This window comes from Protopterus annectens, chromosome 7.part0 (genome assembly GCF_019279795.1).
Source record: "Protopterus annectens isolate FY-2018-M chromosome 7.part0, PAN1.0, whole genome shotgun sequence".
Classification (NCBI taxonomy): Eukaryota; Metazoa; Chordata; order Ceratodontiformes; family Protopteridae; genus Protopterus; species Protopterus annectens.
The window spans coordinates 89,606,189-89,626,777 of NC_056739.1; the positions used below are offsets into that span (position 1 = coordinate 89,606,189).

A 20,589-nucleotide genomic window follows, 5' to 3' on the forward strand; every position below is an offset into this window, starting at 1 on the left:
TTGCCTTTTTTGGATGACATGTAACCTCATACAAAAGCAGTAGCAAAAGGTAAAAAAGAAAACTTCAATGGGGCACTTTGTACACCAGTAAACAACGCAGGCAAGCAGACCAACGGTTGAAGATGGCATTTGAACTGGCAGCAGAGAAGTTCTGAGCATGGTATGTCCGGATGTCACATTTATCGTCTACATTGTCTGCAAACCTATGTGCGACATCCCATGTACCCTGCAGTGGTAAAAGACTTTTGTATACTGGCCAGAAGTCGGGTCTGCTTAAGGCAGTCATCCCTCATGTAAAGAATACTGCAAAATAGGACTATAAGGCCATCAGTTTTTCTCATTAAGTGTAATATATAACTATTGACTATGGGATGGGTGAGGCCAATCTACAATCAAATGAGATAGGCTATTTCAAGCAGAAAAAGGGGAAACTGAATAGGCTTAAAATGCCCCAAAAGGGAAGCTAGCTTAGTACTTACCTGTGAACTTATAAGAAGGAGGAAGCTAGGAATATGGCATCAAGGATGCATTTACAATAGTATTCTCCATGACTGGATAACTGGCTAAGGGTTTTAGGCTTTGCAGGCTAGAAGCTCTGTACCTCTTAGACAGAATTGCCTAGAGTACAATTTAAAGTAATTTCTCATTCTGTTAATGGTATTCTCAAAATACAGATCCTCTAGTGGAGTTATGCAAGACCATATGTCCTTGCTTTCAGACTTGTATATAGAGGGGGAGAACATCTGGTCAACATAGGCCAGTATATCCAACTCTGTATTAGAGAGGTCAAAGTCCTTTAGTGGTGGGTCTGTTTTCCTCATTTCAGAAAAGAATCTGGGCATGTTTGCTCAGAAAAAGGGTGCATGATTTTAAGAAAAACAGAAAACCCGGAGCCAGCCTCTTGAGGTTCTGGGAAGGAAGCAGGAATGGGAAGTGGAATGAAGGTCCACCCAGCATAAGCCCTTGGCAAGCTGGTAGCCATGCATTTTTGTTTGGACTATTTGTCTTTGAAATGGGGAATACTGATAGCCTTAAAGACCTCAGGACACAGGCAGATGTCAGAGACCTCAGTCCTACAACACTGACACCCTTGTGGACACAGAACAAGAGAACACCATTCTAACCACTGAATACAATATGGGCTACTGAAACATGGGCCTTCTGAGAGGCCTCTATTCCAAATGGATGCAGGATGTGTCAGCTTCCAGAGGAGCAATGCCGGAGGCCTTGGATCAAAGTACACGACAGAGCCTACAAAAGCACCTCACAAGACCTGATCCCTCAAACTTTAGGGGAGGGCCTTCAGACTCTAAAGGAAAGTTGTTGGCTTTCTGGAACTCTCCTTCTTTAAGACTCCTCTCTAAGTGCTTCTTTTTTTTCAATGGGACATCCAAGGCAGACTGGCTAACACCACAGTAGTCTTATACAAGGTATGTATCCTTCTCTGGTTAAGGTAGTCCTGGAGAGATTTTGCACTGTGCTTAATCACCTTCTGGTTAAAACTTGTGCAAAGGGGACAGTTTGTGATATTGTGCTCAGGCCACAAGCAAAAAAAAAAACCCTTTGTTGTGAAATCTTTGTGGGGGAGGAGGAATGTCTGCTTCCTACACACAATACAATTAGTCACTTTATCAATATATTGGACATCTAGCCCCAACACTCAAAAAGTTATTCTGAAAGCTACTGCTACCAAGTGTGCAGCTTAGATATAAGAATTAGAAACAATTTTTTCCCCAATACTTATCTGCCAACTCTAGAAATCAGGCCAAACAAGTAGACTGATATTTTCAAAACAATGTATTTAATCGAGTGAACTGCAGCTTGAAAGAGCTAAAGATTGCTTTATACCACTGACATCCTGAAATCCAGGTGGGACGGGTATCTACCTGGCCCAGAGGGAAGAATGCTAAGCTTGGAAAATTGTAACAGCCATCAGTGCTTCTAAGGCAAAAGTCCAAGGAACTGTAATTACAGCAGTGAACTATGAGATAGACACCAAGAAATCTTCTTCAAGTATGGTTACAGCTATGTAACATCAAACTATGCTCCAAATTTGTTTACAACACTACTGCCCACTTGTACCCCTATTAAATAATCAATATTTTAGCAAACAGTTAGGTCCAACTTTACCATGCCCAACCACTCTTTTATTCCTCCAATTTTCAACCTCCCTTTCAAATTTCAAAGTCCAAGTGTACTCGCCCTATCAAAAGCTAAAAACGCCATTTCTACAGGCCCACATCAATGTACTAGAGTGCCTACTTATTAGCACTAAACACAGCTTGGTTGTGCCTCCTCTTAATTTTTTTTATCCTAGCCTATTTGCAAGTGTACACTAGATTTTTGGAGAACTGATACTATGATTCCACCACACAAATGTGAACCTACCACTGGACCAAGCAATTATAGACCCATTAGTGTCACCAGCCTTATATGTACAACTAGGGAGCACATCATAGCTAAGGTCAGTTACAGCTATGGAGCACATCATGCCTAAGCTCATTAATACAGATATATGCAACCTCCTGGCCCTTAACCCAAACTACTTTGGGTTTTGTCAAGGGCAGTTTATATCTTTAACCTTGTAAACTTCTTCAAAAAGGTCAGTGAAGCCACTGGCAATACCTTTCCAAAGCCTTAAATATAACCCTTTATGCAGGTACTGTTGATAATCTTACCAAACTTATACAAAACCTTATATTGCTCACTGACTAGTACAGTAGTTGGCTGACAGAATCCATGTAGAGAAAGTTGCACAAACTTCCTTTGAATTTAAAAATGTCACCAGTGATGTCCTGCAAGCCTGAGAACTACCCCCCGCAAACACACACACACTTGTCTGCATCTGTTTCTCTGATAGGCAATCTGATGTTCCAGTCTCATGGTTACCCAGGTTTGCTGATGACGTCTACCTGAGCATGACTATCAGCTCACCTCCAATACACAGTTATATCAGAAACGGCTTGGCTATGGTGGCTGATTATCCAGCCAGCCTTCTAAAGGTCAGGATCCTTCTTCTTCGAAGTGTACAACTGCCCTAGGCAGATGCCAGTATTCTCTTATGAGGAACATATGTCTATGCCATATGCTGACTTTTTTGCCCAAGTAATAAAAAGCCAGACAAAGGACTCATTTCTTAAAGTGATGTGTGTGAAATCTAACACGTTAATATTCAATGAAGAATGAAACTGAAGTATATAGGAAGCTTTTATTTATTTATTTTTTTGTGGCAGTTTAGAAGGAAAGACAAAAGGCAAAACTTGAACAGGATACCCCAAGAAGGGATGGATGCAGAGTACTTGTACTGCAACTGTGATCTACTTGAACATCTATCATTACAAGTTACCTGCACAATTGTCCTATGCTCATTAGATCACTGTTGCAGGATTCTTTATATCGTGGTACTACATCTGAGTTTAGGATGTCATGAAGGATACCCTTGGCAGATCCAGTTCTTGCCCTGCAGTGAACATCTAGCTTGTGACACTTAATGAAAGTGTCTGATTTAAGTACAGACTTTGAACCCAGAGCTTGTATAAAACCCCTCAGACAGTTACCGCTCTGCTAGAGTAGACTAACTATTTCTAGTAATTTTTACTTGAATTTGTATAACAATGATGAACTACACTACAGATCCATTTGGGAACAGTTTGTTTAGACACTGGAAAGCCTACTTTCTTTCCTGCAAGGGACATAAGCAATTGATTGACTTTCCTCAAAATCAGAGCTGCCTGTGAACATCTAAAGAATGAAAAATCCTTTCTCCCTTGTTATGAGGATTACAAAAGATAGCAGAAAGATGGGGAGACTGACAGAGTAAATTCAGAAACCACTTTAGGCTTGAAAAAAAGGATTGGTTAGAAGACTTGCTCTGTCCTTACGAAAACAATAAAAATGGGGAATGCACAAAAAGCCTGAAACTCAGAAACACTCCTAGATAAGGTTTTCCAAGTCAAAATAAATTCAGAGAACTAACAGCTGGTTCAAAAGGAGCAAGAGTTAGCTCTTGTAACAGTTTAAGTCCCAAGGAGGAGTCAGTCTTTTTTTTTTTTTTTCTTTTTTTGTGGCTTAATGTGGACAGGCCTCTTGAGAAACAGTTTGACCTGCTTAAGAGTTTGATAAAAGAGAATTCAGAGGCAACAAGCCGAAATGAATAAAAGATGCACTTCAGCAAAAGTATATGATAAGACAGACTTAAGCAACTCACGGAGATAATGAAGGACTGAGGCTCCATTGCTAAATTGTTGTCATATCCTCTAACACCAGAAAGAAGACCTTTCCATTTGGATGCGCAAGACTTTCAGGTAATGGACTTTGTAACCTCTCAAATTTAGCAGCATGTCCTAAGAGAACTAGTGTCTGTGTGTTTCAAAGTCTGTAAATTGGGATGTGTTAATTACTTCCTTGACTTAAAAATAAATCCACTGAGAGAGAAAGTATGGTGATAACCTTTGTCAATCCCTTAAGAAGAGGGAGATCTGATGCTTGGCCAACAAGGAGTCAACAGCAGAATCCTCAGACTGTTCATTCTTAGCTTTAAAGGCATTTCAGGAACAAGAGAAAAGGTAGAAAGGAATATAGAAACTTCCCCTTCCAGAGTATAGTGCAGGCCTTTTTTGACATTGCTTATCTGCATGGACTACTGGAACAGAATAGACTAAGTTGCCTGTTTTATACTGATGCAAACAAATGTAACTGTGGAGCTCCAAACTAATGTATGAGCTGAAGGAAGACAACTCTGTTTAACAACCAGTTATATGGGTCCATGTCCTGGACATTGTATTCAGATAGCAGGGAGTGTAGACTGCTTGTAGACAAAGATTGTGTTGAATATCTGTTTTCCAGGCTATCACTGCTAGTCTGTAAAAGGAGTAAAACGTTGTCCCACCTTGTTTATGGACTCCATACATGTGGTACTCTCTGTCACTTCTTGTAGTACCTGGAGTCTACAGGTAGTGCAGACCTTTGAAAACATTGATCAGGGCCATCATCTCTTCCATCCTGATGTGGTACTTTTTAAAAGAAGAGCCCTGGTGTGCTGGGAGCAAGCATCCCCATATAAAGTCCAAGGCACCAGTTGCAATGCTCTGAGCAGGAGAAGCATGTACAAAAGAGACCGCTCTCTCTGTAAGAGACCGCTCTCTCTGTAAGAGACCGCTCTCTCTGTAAGAGACCGCTCTCTCTGTACTAGAGTCTACCTGATTTGACACCAAAATAATTCTTGAATCAGACAACAAATGGTAGGGATTAGCTGGCAGAGAGGATAATGGTGCTGAATTCTGACTGAGCTGAGATGCCACTGGAATTTCCTCATACGAAGTCTGACATAAGGTATCATGAGAATGATTGAAACTATGAACCCAAGGGCTTTTTAGGAACTCTCTGGTTGAGGCAGTCTTCTGTTTTGCTAAATTCAGAAAGTAGCCCTTCTGTATGGTTGTCTTCTCTGAATCTGCCCCACAAGGGAAACATGCAATGAATTAACTGATTAAAGGACATTTCAAACTTCTTTGAGAGCAAGTATGGAGTGGAACAAACTATCCTTGTTAGATATACTTCCTAAGATATAAGGGCTCGAAGCTTTAAGATCCTATGTGCAGAAGTGACAGCCACTAGCCAAAGCATGTTCCAAGAAATGGACTTCTAAAGTAACTACGTTCACTGGTCAAACTACAAGTCTTACAATCATGAATGTTAGCTCCATGGATGGGACAGGGTTCTTCAAAGGAAGGAGTAGATGCAGTAGTCATGTAAGGTCTTACCCTCCACAAGGTCATGTTTCTCATAAACATCTGACACATGCACGACAACCAAGGAATAAATGAAGCTGACCCTCATGAGCTCTTATGAGCCTCAATCATGCAGTCATCCAATGTAGGAATCAACAAGGAAGTCACTTGTCCTTGGGTGTGCAAACACTAGAGCTAATCACTTAATAAACATCCTGGACATAGTGGGGAGGCTGATAGCCTGGTAATAGGAAAATCCCACAGGGAAACCTTGAGAACTGTTCATGAGTTCTGTGGATGGGGATGCACACTGTCTGTGACTTCTGTGGATGGATATGCACACTGTCCTTGAGTTCTGTGGATGGGAACGCACACTGTCCATGTGTTCGGTGGATGGAAACGCACATTGTCCGTGAGTTCGGTGGATGGGAATGCACACTGTCCATGAGTTCGGTGGATGGGAACGCACACTGTCCATGAGTTTGGTGGATGGGAATGCACACTGTCCATGAGTTCTGTGGATGGGGAAGCACACTGTCCGTGAGTTCTGTGGCTGGGGATGCACACTGCCCATGAGTTCTGTGAATGAGGATGCACACTGTCCTTGCGTTATGTGGATGGGGATGCACAGTTAGGCATCCTTCATGTCCAAGGTCATTAACAGTGTCTCTCTGAGCTGCAAAGAAAGCAAAACCTACAAAGTAAGCACTCTGACCTTTAAGACAAGGAGGAACTTGCTGAGTTCAAAAGATCCAGTACAGAAGTCCACAGACTTTTTTGGGGGGCACATCATTATATTATACTTTCCAAGGGTACGGAGTATGCTTGCCCTTAAAAGTAGTCACTCAGCAACTTCCTCCACAAGCATCATTACATATCGGAAGCAGAAAATATCAAAATATTATGGTAGTTTAGCTTTTGAAGGTCAGTATATTGCAAACTCGACAACTGAACCTGTGAAATTGGGATGTAAGCCTCTTCCATTCTCTTGAAAGGGGACTTTCTGTAGTCCTGCAGCTACAGGTTACATACTGCTCCAGAATGGAGACTGCCATATAAAACTGGTTCTGAGGTAAAGGGGAAATAATAAGAAATGAAGGGAACTGGATGAATTCTGTTTTGCAACCTCTAAACATTCTCTGCATTAGAAAGAACCAATATCAGGCAAATCCAGTTTTAGAAGTAATAGGTTAGCCTGACACTCAAGTGAGATGGTAGAGGGATAGGAAATGAAGTATTCATTACTGCAAGTTTCTGGCATTATTTGTTGTAGATCTACCCTTTATCCTTGTGTCTGCTGCCTGTCTTGGCTCATCCAATACCACACCCTAAAATAAATCGTTGTGTCTTTTGCAGAAGTCCATTTCTGTTAGTACTGATCTGCTCTTAACTGCTTCCTATAAAACTCTCATTAATTGGTGGGATATTCTGTCATATCTGGGAATAAAAAATTGGAAAAGGTTTCTTAGGTGGCTGAACAGTCTTGCCCTTCTCTTGTAATGTTTACTCTCTAAAAAAATGCCAAAGAGCAAGTTTTAACTAGGGGTGCATTCAGTACCCTAGTAACTACCCATTAGCATCTTTAGGAATGGCCTGATGCTGGGTATATTGGGAGAAAAATGCTAAGGAAGGAGCTGCCAGGTAAGAGGAAAAGAGGAAGGCCTAAGATAAGGTTTATGGATGTGGTGAGAGAAGACATGCTGATGGTTGGTGTGACACAGCAAAATAAAGGGGACAGGAAAAAATGGAAACATATGATCCACTGTGGCGACCCTTAATGGGAGTAGTTGAAAGAAAAAGGAGGAGGAATGGCCTGATTCTTAACTAGAATCCAATAAGGCAGGTCTTCCAATGGTAGTGCCTGTGATTTCCCCAGTCTACCTCCAGGAACACACAGCCCCTGTATCAAACGTCCTCCTTATAACCATCCTACCTACCTTAGGTAGAGTATGTACAAATCTAGGGGTCTGATTCATGAGGAGCTCACCATCCCCAGTATTACAGCTACACTTGCTAATATGCTTACATCACCTTCAATGCAGTCTGTGATCCTATTCCACGTGAGCTCATTAATGATGATGTCACATCTGGTGTGTTAAACCTCACAAATAACATGCTTGTGTTAGGGTGAAAAAAGAAATAATATCAGATACCTGTGTGCAGTTTTGGAGAGTTTCTCCTTTCCAAGATGCTGTATGACTGTGCAGTTATAAGTCTGAGGGCCTGCCCCTTATGTTGGGTACAGGGAGCTTGCCTTCTTTCAAAAAACATTACTTTGTGTGCAACATGCAGCATTTGAGATTTTGGGAGTGTGGAAATGCAAGCTGAACAACTGGGTTTTGCTCTACCACAAGAGAAGCAAGGTGCAGTTTGAGTCAGTATGGACATCTTACCCTTGGAGGTGTTATCACTCACCACTGACAGCTGCATTTGATGGCATGTTTACTTACCTTAGGTGCTGTATGCATAAAAGTGGAGACCCTGTCCCTAAGGGTCTCATCATTTACTGCCTTTGCCATATCCACAGTGTGCTTCCTTATATCCCCTTGGTCCTGGATCATTTAAGTTGGCAGTTATGTCCTAGATCCCAGAGATGACTAAACTAGCCAGTTTTCCAAATTTAACACCATACATTTTCAGTTACTGTGCAGGTTGGTATCATCCATTTAACTTCATCCAGCAACACTACTACGGGGACGCCACCCCAAGGTTTTGATACAGGTATTTACATCTTTCTTAGACTCTATAGAAGTAGTTGGGCTTTTTAGGGGCTGGGATGTGAGTTTTTATTATCTACTATGATTTTGTCTCTCTTGTTTCCAGTATGCACTCTGTAACACAACATGCTTGAGCTACTCCATGTGCAACTACCCATGGGAAAAATCCATTGCCATACTCTTACCAGCTACAGGGCCCCCTACCATGAACCAGGAAACCCATACAGCATACCCAAGGTAACCAAAATCACTTACCATCCAGCTCAACACCATACTCATCAGTGATTTTAACTACCCCTGCATTAATTGGGAGGCATTCGTGAGCACTAGTATGCAGATCCAAAGTTTTCTTGGCTTTGTAAAATAAAATGCCCAACAGCAGCGAGTCTGAACTCCCACTAGGGGAGCAAAGATCCTAGATCTGGTACTCACACATATGGGAGAGTGCTGCCCCCCCCACACACACACACACACACACACACACACACTGTGTGATATTCTCACTGGTAAGATCAGATCACAAAGCAGTCTCCCTTGAATTAACGATAAAACTAGTCCACCCATCTAACCCCCTAAACTTAAAAGAACTTCTCTATGGTACATTAACTAGTTTCCAAACTTCCCCAAATACAGAAAACACAGAAGTCTATGCAGAGGAGCACATAAAAAGCCGTATATGACCATATAAACAACTGCATAGAAATGGCAGGACCAGATGGAAACAAACCCAGGTCAAACTGCAAAAGGCAAGCCACCGTGATGAGCCCTTGGTATTAATAGGTTATATAACAAATGAAAGAAAATCCTGTTGAGAAGTAAGAGGGAATGCACACAACAGAGCAAAAAGTCCCTCATTAGTCTAAATGCGAAAATCAGGGAACTAGGTAAATCTCTGAAAGTAGATTTTGAGATAAAAATAACCTGTGAAGCTAAAGGTAACTATAAGGCATTTTCCAGTTATGTCCGCAGTCTTAACGGCAACAATCAACAATGTGCAGAATTAGTTGTAGACTCGGCTGGAAGTTATAGCAAATCTGCTGGCTGACAAACTCAACTCATATTTCACGTCCCCATCACCTCCAGTCCCCCCCCCCCATGAAATACCCTCCACTGCCAATTATCAGACTGTTGAAAAAGGCAGAATTATTGCAATATTTTTTACTCACTTATTTAACTATTTATAACATATATTTTTTGATTATTTTTTAGGACAAGTGCAACAAATACTATTTGTATTTGCATATATTCCCTTTGTTATGGTTTGTATATGCCTTTAAATTTCTGACTTTAGCTTTTTGGCTGATGTCATGGATTGTGGGTGTTTCTAACTTCATGGAGGGAGATTTAAACAGTTCTGTTTGGATTTTTAAATGTATCTGAAGAGGTTCTTCATGTACAAAAATGAAAGCACTTATACCTTAAAGGACTAAAGCTGCTTTTGTATAAAAAACCTTTTGGTTGGATGTCTCATTCTCCATGGGGCTGTGGATTGTGTTTTTCACTGCCAATTATCACCAAAGAACAGGTTGCCACTGCACTCTCTAAAGCTAAAAACACGGCTTTAATGGAGTCTGATGACACACCAGATAAAGCACAGAACAGCAACAATCATTCCCTCTGCATAAAGGGGGACTAACAACTGACCCGTGAAATTACAAACCCATAGTCTTATATGCAAGGCCATGAAAAGAATAATCATGGACCTGATAAATAATGACACAGGAAACCTCCAAACACTGGACCCAACCTAGTTTGGCTTTGTCAAGGGCAGGTCATGCCTGCTTAATCTGGTGGACTTCTTTCAGGAAAGTCACCAAGGCCATGGATGAGGGTAAAACAGTACATACCACCTCCCTCAACCTGACCAAGACATCTAAAACTATTTCCCCACTCAGGTACTATAAATAAACCAACAAAACCTGGCATAAACCACTGTGCATCAAACATATAGCCAATTGGCTCACAGACAGGAGACGTGGTTAAAGTGGGTGAATCCAAATCCACCAAGAGGCCAGTTACCAGTGGTGCACCACAGGCTCAGTGTTGGAATGAATCCAGTTCAGAATGCACTTCTCTGAAGTCAAGGCTAATGTGGAAGGCCTCTGGATGACAAAGTCTGTCAATGACTGCAAGCTAGGGGCAATCACTGAATGCCTCAGTGAGGAAGATATCCTTTAGGAGGGTCTAGATCAGACAAATAACTGGCACTAGAAACAGTCTAAAACTAAATGAAAAAAATGCATCATCATACCCTATAAGAAGTCAAAACCCCCTGCAAATTACATCATCAACAGCACAACGCTAAGCGTAGACTCAGAAGTGAGAGATCTAGGTACACAGACAGATAGTAGCCTGAAGTTTGACCAACAGGTGTCCACAGTGGTGGGGAAGTCAAGTAAAGGTATGGCATTCAGATCCAAGGAAATTATCTTCCCTCTGTACTCAGTCCTCATTAGACTAATAATCGAGTACAAGGCACCATTTGGCATGTACTTTTTGAGGCACTTAAGAGCAGCTGGAGTGACCTCAGAAGTTCCTCAAAAAGAAAATACAGGTTGTAAACATGTCCTCTGTGGATAAACTAAAAGCCCTATCCCTTTACTGTGCCTCCTACCAGCTATTAAGTGGTAACTTATGCCTGACCTACAAGACACTCACAAATCCAGTCCTGATGGAGTTGCTACACATCCGCAAGTCAAACAAGATGAGTGCCCCTCCCTCAAGAGATCTAAACTTAGTCAATGACTCAAAACTTACTGGAGAGACAGATATGTATCTCAGAGACTGCGCCTTCTTTGGAACAGGCTTCCTATTCACATGAAGCAGAGCCCTTCCCTGGTCCTCTTCAAGCCTAATTTGGATCAATAGATGGGGAATCACACACTCGCACCTGGGGTAGTGCCTATGTCCCTTATGGACTGGGGCAATCTGTAAGTCACTTCAGGCATAGGCACAGATCCATGCCATCCTCTTGCCTCTAGGGGCCATATATTGGGTAAAATTGGGTTATATTGGCTAAGTTTGTAAAGGCTCTTAAGCCGTTAGCTTAATCATCTCCTATAAACCTATGAACATGTTATACAATCCTGTGTGAAGGTACCGGGTCCAGTTCTATACCACTTCTTCTACTTCTCACTTACAACTGGAATTTATTAAACAGCTTTGAAGGAAGCACTGGCTACCCCCTTTCCTTAAAAGGCCAGAAGAGATCAGGACCATTACAGATCTATCATGACTCTACCGCAGGTTATAGTAAGCTGCTTGAAAAGGTAGTCTGCACATAAGTGGGGCTCTTATTTGAGAGATATCATCTATGACCTATTCCAGTCCAGCTTCTGGTCTATACTTAACATGGAGATTGCCTTCATTAGGGTCTTTGCTGATCTCCTGATGGTGAGGACCCAGTGCCAGTACTTGGTTTAGATCCTGTGAAATACGTCAACAGTATGTGACACCATCAAACATGGAATCCTGCAGGACCATCTTAGATATTACTTTGGTATCACAGGAATAGTCTGGGGTTGATTCGTCTCCCACTTCTCCAAAATGGGACAATAGTGTCAGTATGGTGTTCACACCTCCTTTTCCTGCCAGCTTATCTGTAGTACTCCAGCAGGGTTCAAGTCTGACTACATTGTTTTGGTGTACATACTTCCTTTGGGAGACATTACTCAAGTGGAGAGCTTTACAACACCATTACTGGGCTGAGGGTATGATGCTTTCCTCTCCTTTTCATAGCAGTATTATGTCATCCACTGACAAATAATCTATCTCAGGACCCACATGTGGACAGCTGAAAGTTCTTTGAAGCCTAACACAACCAAGAAGGCTTTTATGGTTATTTACTCTGCTTTATGGGATTTATCTGCACCACATTTAAACCCTCACAACCTATAATGGGGACAAACTGCAGTTCATGTTGAAACTGTATAATTTGCGGGAGACACTTGATGAAGGCTGACTCTGAAGGACCATGTTTCAGTCATCACCAAATCTTCAGGTTTCCTTTTTAGGAATCCTAGCCTCATTAAGCACCCATCTCCTCTTGGAAATTGTGACATTGTGGTGCATGCCCTAGTACCCTCTAGTATGGGTTACTGGAAAGTACAGTTGTGCACACTTACCATAAATGTAGATGTTTGAGCGTGTTCACTGTTGCAGTCATCACATTTGGGTTATCCCTGCCAGGGTAGCCCTTGGCTGGCCCGAATACCAGAGAGTATTTCTGCATCAGTTGCTGTCATTTGAGGACTGCCGTCAGGAGTATAAAGTAAGGCAGTGGACACCATTACATCAGTGTTTCTTGCCCTAACCTGTCAGGAACCCCCAAAGTAGGAGGCCAGGTTCTGGTGGAAGAACCCCATCAGTGGAAAATAAATACCAATATGTCCCTTCTAAGGAAAGGAGAACAACAGCGAAGAATGGTAATAAAAGGAGAAAGAGAAAAAAGGGATGGAGGGAGGGAAACCCAGACTGCAACAGTGAATACACTCAAATATCCACATTTATGGTAAGTATACACAACTGTACTATGTTCTTCGTGTTTCACTGTTGCAGTCATCACATTTGGGTAGATTCCCAAAGCTGAGGAAATGGGTGCAGGCAGTCACGGAAATTAGGGGCTGGCTAGGATGCCCTGCAAGACTGCAGAGGCAAACCCTGCCCTGGATTTGGAGAAGAGAGGCAGGTGGTAATGCTTGGTAAAAGTGTGAACAGATGTCCAGGTGGCAGCCTCCAGGATGTCCCTGATGGGGACTTCCCTGTGGAAAACTGCAGAGGTGGAGGCTGCTCTTGTGCAGTGTGTCCTGATTCCCTTGGAGGGGGGATTTCCATGCTGTTTGCAGCAGAAATGGATGCAGTGTGTTATCCATTTGGAAATGGTTTGTTTGGAGATGGCTTTGCTTTCTGCCCCTGTAGCAAAGCTAACCAGCAATTGATCAGACTTTCTGAAGGAATTAGTCCTGTCCAGATAGAATCTGAGCTGTCTGTGCACATCTAGAGAATGAAGAATCCTTTCCCCCTTGTTCTGGGGATTAGGAAAGAAGGTGGGCAAATTAATGGATTGGTTGAGAGCCACACTGGACACCACCTTGGGCATGTAGGATGGGTTAGTTCTGAGGGATACCCTGTCTTCATGGAAGAAGATGAAGGGTTCCACACCCATGAGTGCTTGCAGCTCGGAGACTCTTCTGGCTGAAGTGATGGCCAGAAGGAATGCTGTCTTCCAGGAAAGAAATTTTAGGTCTGCAGAAGATGCTGGTTTGAAAGGGGGCAGGGTGAGCTTTTCTGAGACAAAGTTAAGATCCCAAGCTTGTGTTGGTGCCCTTCTGGGGGGCCTCAAGTTGCTAGCCCCTCTAAGGAACTGTTTGATCAAAGGGTGTGAGAAAAGGGGCTGCTCAGTGGGAAAATGCGCAGAAATAGCAGAAGCATGAATTTTTACAGAGGAGAAAAAGAGACCACTGTGTAGTAGGTCAGCTAAGTAATCCAGGATGAGAGGGATGGAGGGCTGTGCCGTATTACCTCCCTTAGCCTAGATCCAGGTGCAGAACCTTTTCCATTTATTTGCATAAGACTTTCTGGTGCTAGGACGTCTGGCCTCATGGATAACATCCAGAACCTGTTTACTGAGGATGGCAGATTGGTCAGGGGTTAGGGAATAAGCCAAGCTGCCAAATTGAGTGTCTGCAATTGGGGATGCATGAATTCCCCTTCCCTCTGGGTCAGGAGGTTTGGAATCTGAGCAAGATGCCAAGGAGGTAGTGGGGACAGGCTGATCAGTAAGGGATACCAGTGTTGTCGGGGCCAGTCTGGAGCTATGAGAATGGTCCTTGGTTTTTCCTCCCTTATTTTGAGCAGTACCCTGGGGATGAGAGATAGAGGAGGAACGGCAAAGACTGATAGATTGACCCAGGGGAAGGACAGGGCATCCACTTTCCAAGCCATGCAGTGATGCTCCCTGGTGCACAATTTGCTGACCTAATGGTTGGTGTGGGAGGCAAAAAGGTCGACCTTTGGGGTTCCCCATTTCTGAGTTATTAGGGTGAAGGTACTTCTGTTGAGTTGCCACTCATGTGGGTCTAGAAGATTTCTGCTTAATTGGTCTGCCAGAGAATTGAGAGAGCCTGGTAGGTATTGTACTAACAGGTGTAGTTGCATGGAAGATGCGGTGAGCCAAAGGGTCATGGCCAGCCTGGAAAGAGGTTGTTGATGTACCACATCACAGTAGTGCTGTCTGTTTTAATCAGGAGAACCCCTGGAGAGAGAAGGAGTTTGAAAGCTATCAAGGCATCCTGCACAGCCATAATCTCTTTTTGACTGATGTGCAGAGGGATATGCTGTGAGCTCCATTGGCCCTGTATGCACCTGTCGTCCAGGTGTGCACCCCAAGCATAGTCTGACGCATTACTGGTGAGGGCCTGGGCTGCGGGGGGTGGGGAGAAGGGCAGTTCCTTGTTGTGGGAGCATGCTGTTGCCCACCAAAGAAAATCCTTTCTAAGGCAAAGAATTATTGGTAGAAGAGTTTCCAGGTCTTGAGAATGTTGACACCAAAGGCTCTTTAGGTACCACTGAAGTTTCCTCATATACAGTCTGGCATATGGAATGAATAGTATGCAAGATGCCATGAACCCCAAAGCTTGCAAGATCTTCCTTGCAGATAGCTCGGGCCCGGTGGCTAGTTGAGAGAAATAGGCTGTCAAGAAAATTTGTTTCTCTTGTGTAAGGTATGCCATCTGGGATGCTGTGTCCAGACTTGCTCCCAGGAAGATTATGTTTTGGGTGGGTACCTGTTTTGATTTCTTTTTGTTAATTGTGTACCCCAGGGAGGTTAGTAGGTTCTTTACAAAGGCCAGGTGCTTGAGCAGTTTCTCCTGGCTGTTTGCCTGAGTAAAGCAGTTGTCTAAGTATGGGCAAATTTCTTTGTCTGCAAAAGGCAATGGCTGGAGCCAGACATTTTGTGAAAACTCTGGCAGCAGTAGATAAGCCAAAGGGAAGCGCAGAGAACTGAAAGTGTTGAGATCCTGCCCTGAAGCGGAGATATTTCCTGCAGGATTCCCTGATAGGAATGTGGAGGTAGGCCTCTTTTAGATCTAGGGTGGCCAGCCAAGCGTCTTTGGAGAGCATGGGTAGCAGCTGCTGGAGGGTGAGCATTTTGAATTTTGGGATTACCACAAAGGTGTTCAGAATGGATAGATCGAGGATGGGGCACCAGGTGCCCTCTTTTCTGGAGTAAAAAGTCTGGAGTAGAACCCTTGGCCTATCTGTTCTGTAGGAACGTGCTCTACTGCCCTCATAGAGAGCAGGGAAAGGATTTGCTATTGAGCCTCTGCCCACTGATTTGGTGGTAGATCTGGGAACCCTATTGGGGTTGGAAGGGTGTGGAAGGAAAATTTCTATCCCTGAGACACAATGTTCAGAGCCCATTGATCCTTGGTAATGGTGGCCCAGGTGCTTGAGTGAAAGGAGAGTTGTCCTCCTAGGGGTAAGTGAGGGTGGGCAGATGGGGGGTGGAGGAGGTGAGTCATTGTGAGTTCTTACCATAGGGGGTGGCTTAGAACTCCCTGGTTTTGAGGTGGAGGTAGTCCACTGCTTAGCTCTCTGCATTCCCTGGGGCTGCTGTCTGGGGTGTCTGTTTCCATGGGGCCTAGGCTGGGCCAGTTTACTTGGAGCAGGAAAAGGACCAGTGCTTGGAGAGACAATGCCTACTGAACCTAGGGGGCTGGACCTGTAAGAAATCCTTAACCGTTTGTATAGATTTTGCTTTTTCTTCCATCTTTTTTAAGACCTCTTCTGCCTTAGTGCCAAATAAGTTATCTTTGTACAAGGGGGCATCCAACAATTTAGATTTGACATGGTCTGGCTGGGGTTGTTCCTTAAGTCATGTATGTCTTCTAATGACAGATCCTGTGACTGCTGCCCTGCAAGACACTTCTAGGGCATCAAAACTACAGTGCAAAGTGTGTTTAGTTACTTGACTTACAGAATGCATTAAGTCTTGTAAATCTTTACTTTCTGCCCAAGCAGGAAGGGAAGACATTTTTGTTTAAGGAGTTCCAAGGTATGTTGCTGAAATTTCAGCATATGGAACTGACAATTTAGTGCCCTGATAGCAAGAGTAGCTGAGGTGTATACTTTTTTACCCCATACGTCCAAAGTTCAGGAATCCCTGTCTGAGGGGGTGGGAATCTTAGCAGAGGTTGCTGTAATACCTTTTGGCTCTTGAGAAATGACCTCAGGGTCAGCTGTAGGATTTTAAAAAATATATTTGTGCGAGTCAAGGACTCTACAGTACCTGCCTGTTTTTCTGGGAGCAGGAGGTAGGGTATCAGGAGTCAAGCTGGATTTGAGGAAAACATCCTCCACAACATCCAGGACTGGGGGGATGGCCAATGGTCTGTGTTGTGGAAGATCTAGGAATTCCCTGAGTCTCGTTTTAGACTGAGGGTAGTCCTGACTCTCAAACTGGAAATGCTCCCTTAGGGTATGCAGGGTTTCCCCAAAGGAAAAATCCTCTGGGGGAGAGGCTGAAGGAATGGAGTCCTCTGCATCAGAATCCTCATAAGTGGAGAGGGGTTGCATGTCTTCATAGTCAGATGCACCAGATTCATCAGAATCTTGTTCAGACAGAACTACAGGGGACAGATCTCTTTTCCTTTTGGAGGGGGTAACCTGGCTTCCCCTGATCAGCATGACAAGGTCTTCCACCATTTTAAGCATTTGAGATTGAAGCAAGGTAGCAGGCGCCTGAGAGTGGGTGGCCAGTTTCTTGGGTGTGGTTTGAACCCTGGGCCTAAGAAACTCGGTCGTTTTTGAAGGAACGGCAGTTGCGAAAGAAGACATCAGTTTGTGTCCAGATTCGGTAATGCAAAGGACTTCCTCAGAAGCCGGTGCCTGCTCAGCGGCTCTGGATCCATCCAAGGTAGAGACGACCGCAGGATCCTTAGTCAAAGAAGAGTTCTGTGGCATACCAGACTCTGAAAGGGTCTCGGTAGCGGCCTGCGTATCAAATGAAGTGGGCATCAGCGCTGCAAAAGCACCTTACTGAGTACCGGAGGATTGACGACTAGCTTAACGGAAGCATCGTCGGTAGGTTTGACCTGTGCAGTCTGTTTCTGTCTTTATCTTTACTTTTTTTCAGAAGATCTGCTGTCACATGGCTTACCAAAGCCATATCTGAACTCGAGGACTGTAAATGAAAATATCTGGCTATAATAAGGGCTCAACGACGAATAGTTCTGGCATTGAACAAAGCACAGAAGTGACAAATGGGGATGTTGTGGCCTGGGCCTAAACAAGTGACACAGTAAGACTGGAAGTCTCGGTGTGGTATTAGCTTTCCACAGGTGAGACAATTATTAGCTTTTTCTGACATTGGTTAGTGCAAGAAAAAAGGATCCCCAACGCGGTACTTAGCTTTAGAAAACTTCAAATTCAATTCAGTAGACGAAAACTCAGGTAGCGGCCGACCGACACTCGTGTGAACTGCTGCTTCGGGCTCCATGGCAAGAAAGACTGATGTAATGGCATTGGCTGCCTTACTTTATACTCCTGACGACATGACATCAGTCCTCAAGTGACAGCAACCGATGCAGAAATGCTAAGTGTCTGGTATTCGGGGCGGCCGAGGGCTTCCCAGGCAGGGATAACCCAAATGTGATGACTGCAACAGTGAAACATGAAGAACATCACCCTGTACCTAGGGGTCCCACATTCAGAGGTAGACTGACTACTCCATTGTCTAGCTTCCTATTGGGACACCCAGTTTCTGTCACATTACACCAGTTCTGCTCAGCCTGCAATGGCTACTATCTTTAAAGGTCTAGTCCTGGTCTACCCAGCTATATACAACTTAAGAGTGTTACTGGCCAGTTATCTCTCTTCAGGGAGCATTCATTCAGCCAGCCTGCGGCTACTGATGGTCACAGAGGCACAGCTGGTGTATCCAAGTACCCATTCTTTGTCTTATCCAAGGCTACACATCTAAAAACCTACTGGCAGATTATCTGAGTATATCCTCCATGCCAAGTAGTTTTAATTAGTCATTAAAATAACTCTGACTTAGCCTATACTATCTAGCTTGATTCTCCTATTTAATGCTTTATTCTCCTATATGCAGTACCCTCCAAATAGTACCATTTAGTTTCTTGTTTTATACAGACTACTGTGCATTTATTTTTAATCTGTTTTTATTTCTACAGTGCCTAGTTATCTTACACTTGAGAGGTTAAGAGTCGCGCACGATAAAATTACTCTGAAAGGCATCCTCATGGGCCTAAGTATTTGAGAATGAATTTGAGGCGGAGGCACGCACCTAAAAACACACTGCAGTGAGGCCACAATAGGTGGATATATGCTGTCACAGAACCATATATTCTTTGGTGATCTCAAAACAAAAAAAGACACTGCAAGTGATACTCCTGGGAAACTTATTGGTGACTTTTCCCAGGAACATACAAGTACCACTTTTAGACTAATTCAATAAAATTTATCAACAAACAGTAAAAATAAGAGGTCCAAACTGGGGGATTTTCATTTTCAGAAGCTAAAAGGAAGACAACAGAGGGACTTAAGTGAACAAGCAACTGTTCATTTAGTAAAAAAGAACTGAAAAAGGCAAAGGCTGAGCTCTTCCTTACTGACAGATTTCCTGCTGACATCCTCAGTTTGAGGAGGCAACCAGCTGTGGTCTGAGGATGTCATACTAGAAGAAATTATATCTGCCCTTTGTTTAATTCCTTGTATTAGGCACTTTACTGCAACAATGATCCTTCAGAGCTCATGAAGATGGGCAGAGACCTCGTGGCCTACACATATCCTCTGTGTGGTGTAAGCTACTTTCACAGACTCCATTTACTGTCTGCTGCTTTGTAAACTGCTTGCACTTATATACGTACTACAACCCCCCAAAAATACATACTGATTTTATTCCAACAGAGGGATAGATACTGATATCCTGGCCCTCTGTGCAGCAGTTAAACAACATGCATGATTACAGCATGGTAGCTCAAATACGTAACGAACCATTCATTGTACCGGTACGTCTGACACATGGAAAGACTGTGAAAACCTCTGGATGAGAAGATGAGTCAACCTTGATTACAGTAGTGAAAGGAAACAAAGCCATGACTACAGCTCCATAAATCATCTTACTCAGAAATCAAATATAGAACCTTGTGTTTGCATCCTTGGGTAAATCAGACATAACACTACAAATGCACAGTCGCCTAGGTAACATAAGTTAAAATGTGTTTGGATCCTTGGGTAAATCAGACTCAACACTACAAATGCACAGTTGCCTAGGTAGCATAAGTTAAAATGGGTATGGATCCTTGGGTAAATCAGACACAACACTACAAATGCACAGTCGCCTAGGTAACATAAGTTAAAATGTGTTTGGGTGTTGCTTACCACTTGTGGTACTTGCAGGTCAGTGCTCCATTGACTAGTTCTGTGTTGGATCCTGCTTCGGCAAGGTCATCAAGAATGATCACCAGGGGCACATCACCAGTTCCTGTTTCCCGGTCTATCTGATTGGACAGGTTTGACAGATAAAGCTGCAAGTCCTACAGTAAATGAATTTAAAAATAAAGATTTTTGGTAGTATGCAGCAATTAGCTCAATGCCTTAAAATGAAACAAATGCAAACGTATGATCCACAGCTTGCCTTAAAACAGCAGTCAAAACAGATCAAGCGCAATAACAAATAACTGCACTATCACCTTTCTCCTTCTCGTCTTGTGAAGTATCTGTTAACACTAATAAAGCACTTGTGAAAATTGAGTGCTAGCAGTGGTCATTCAGCTTGTGGGGTACCTTTGTGCAGTCCTAGAAAACATCCCATAAGGCTCTCACCCACGGTAGTGTATGAGGTCCCTAATGTGCCTCAGCCAGATACACCACTAGGCACTGGAATCCTACCACTGCAAACATACATGAGTACACTCTATTTTCAAGGCATGCATTATATATGCACTGCCTGTCGGTCTGTCTGTATTCACCACATTAGTTAAATGAGACTTAGGACATGCTTATTTTCTACATGCTCAATGTGTTTCCAGTATGCATCTGCTAAACCCGATAAACACAATCAACATTTTCTGACAGCTAAGCTCCTTAACTCCAAGGTGTAGCCTTGAATGAGGCCC

General features: G+C 43.3%; 1 protein-coding gene across 3 annotated transcripts in view; it reads right to left on the reverse strand.

The window, feature by feature from the left end:
* Positions 1-20,589, reverse strand: part of NAV1 (neuron navigator 1) — a 2,383,470-nt gene that overhangs the window by 201,228 nt on the left and 2,161,653 nt on the right. For all 3 annotated transcript variants that reach the window (XM_044076515.1, XM_044076516.1, XM_044076517.1), the window contains one exon: positions 19,853-20,007. In XM_044076515.1, the coding sequence (XP_043932450.1) occupies positions 19,853-20,007 (155 nt within the window). The remainder of the gene's footprint in view (positions 1-19,852; positions 20,008-20,589) is intronic.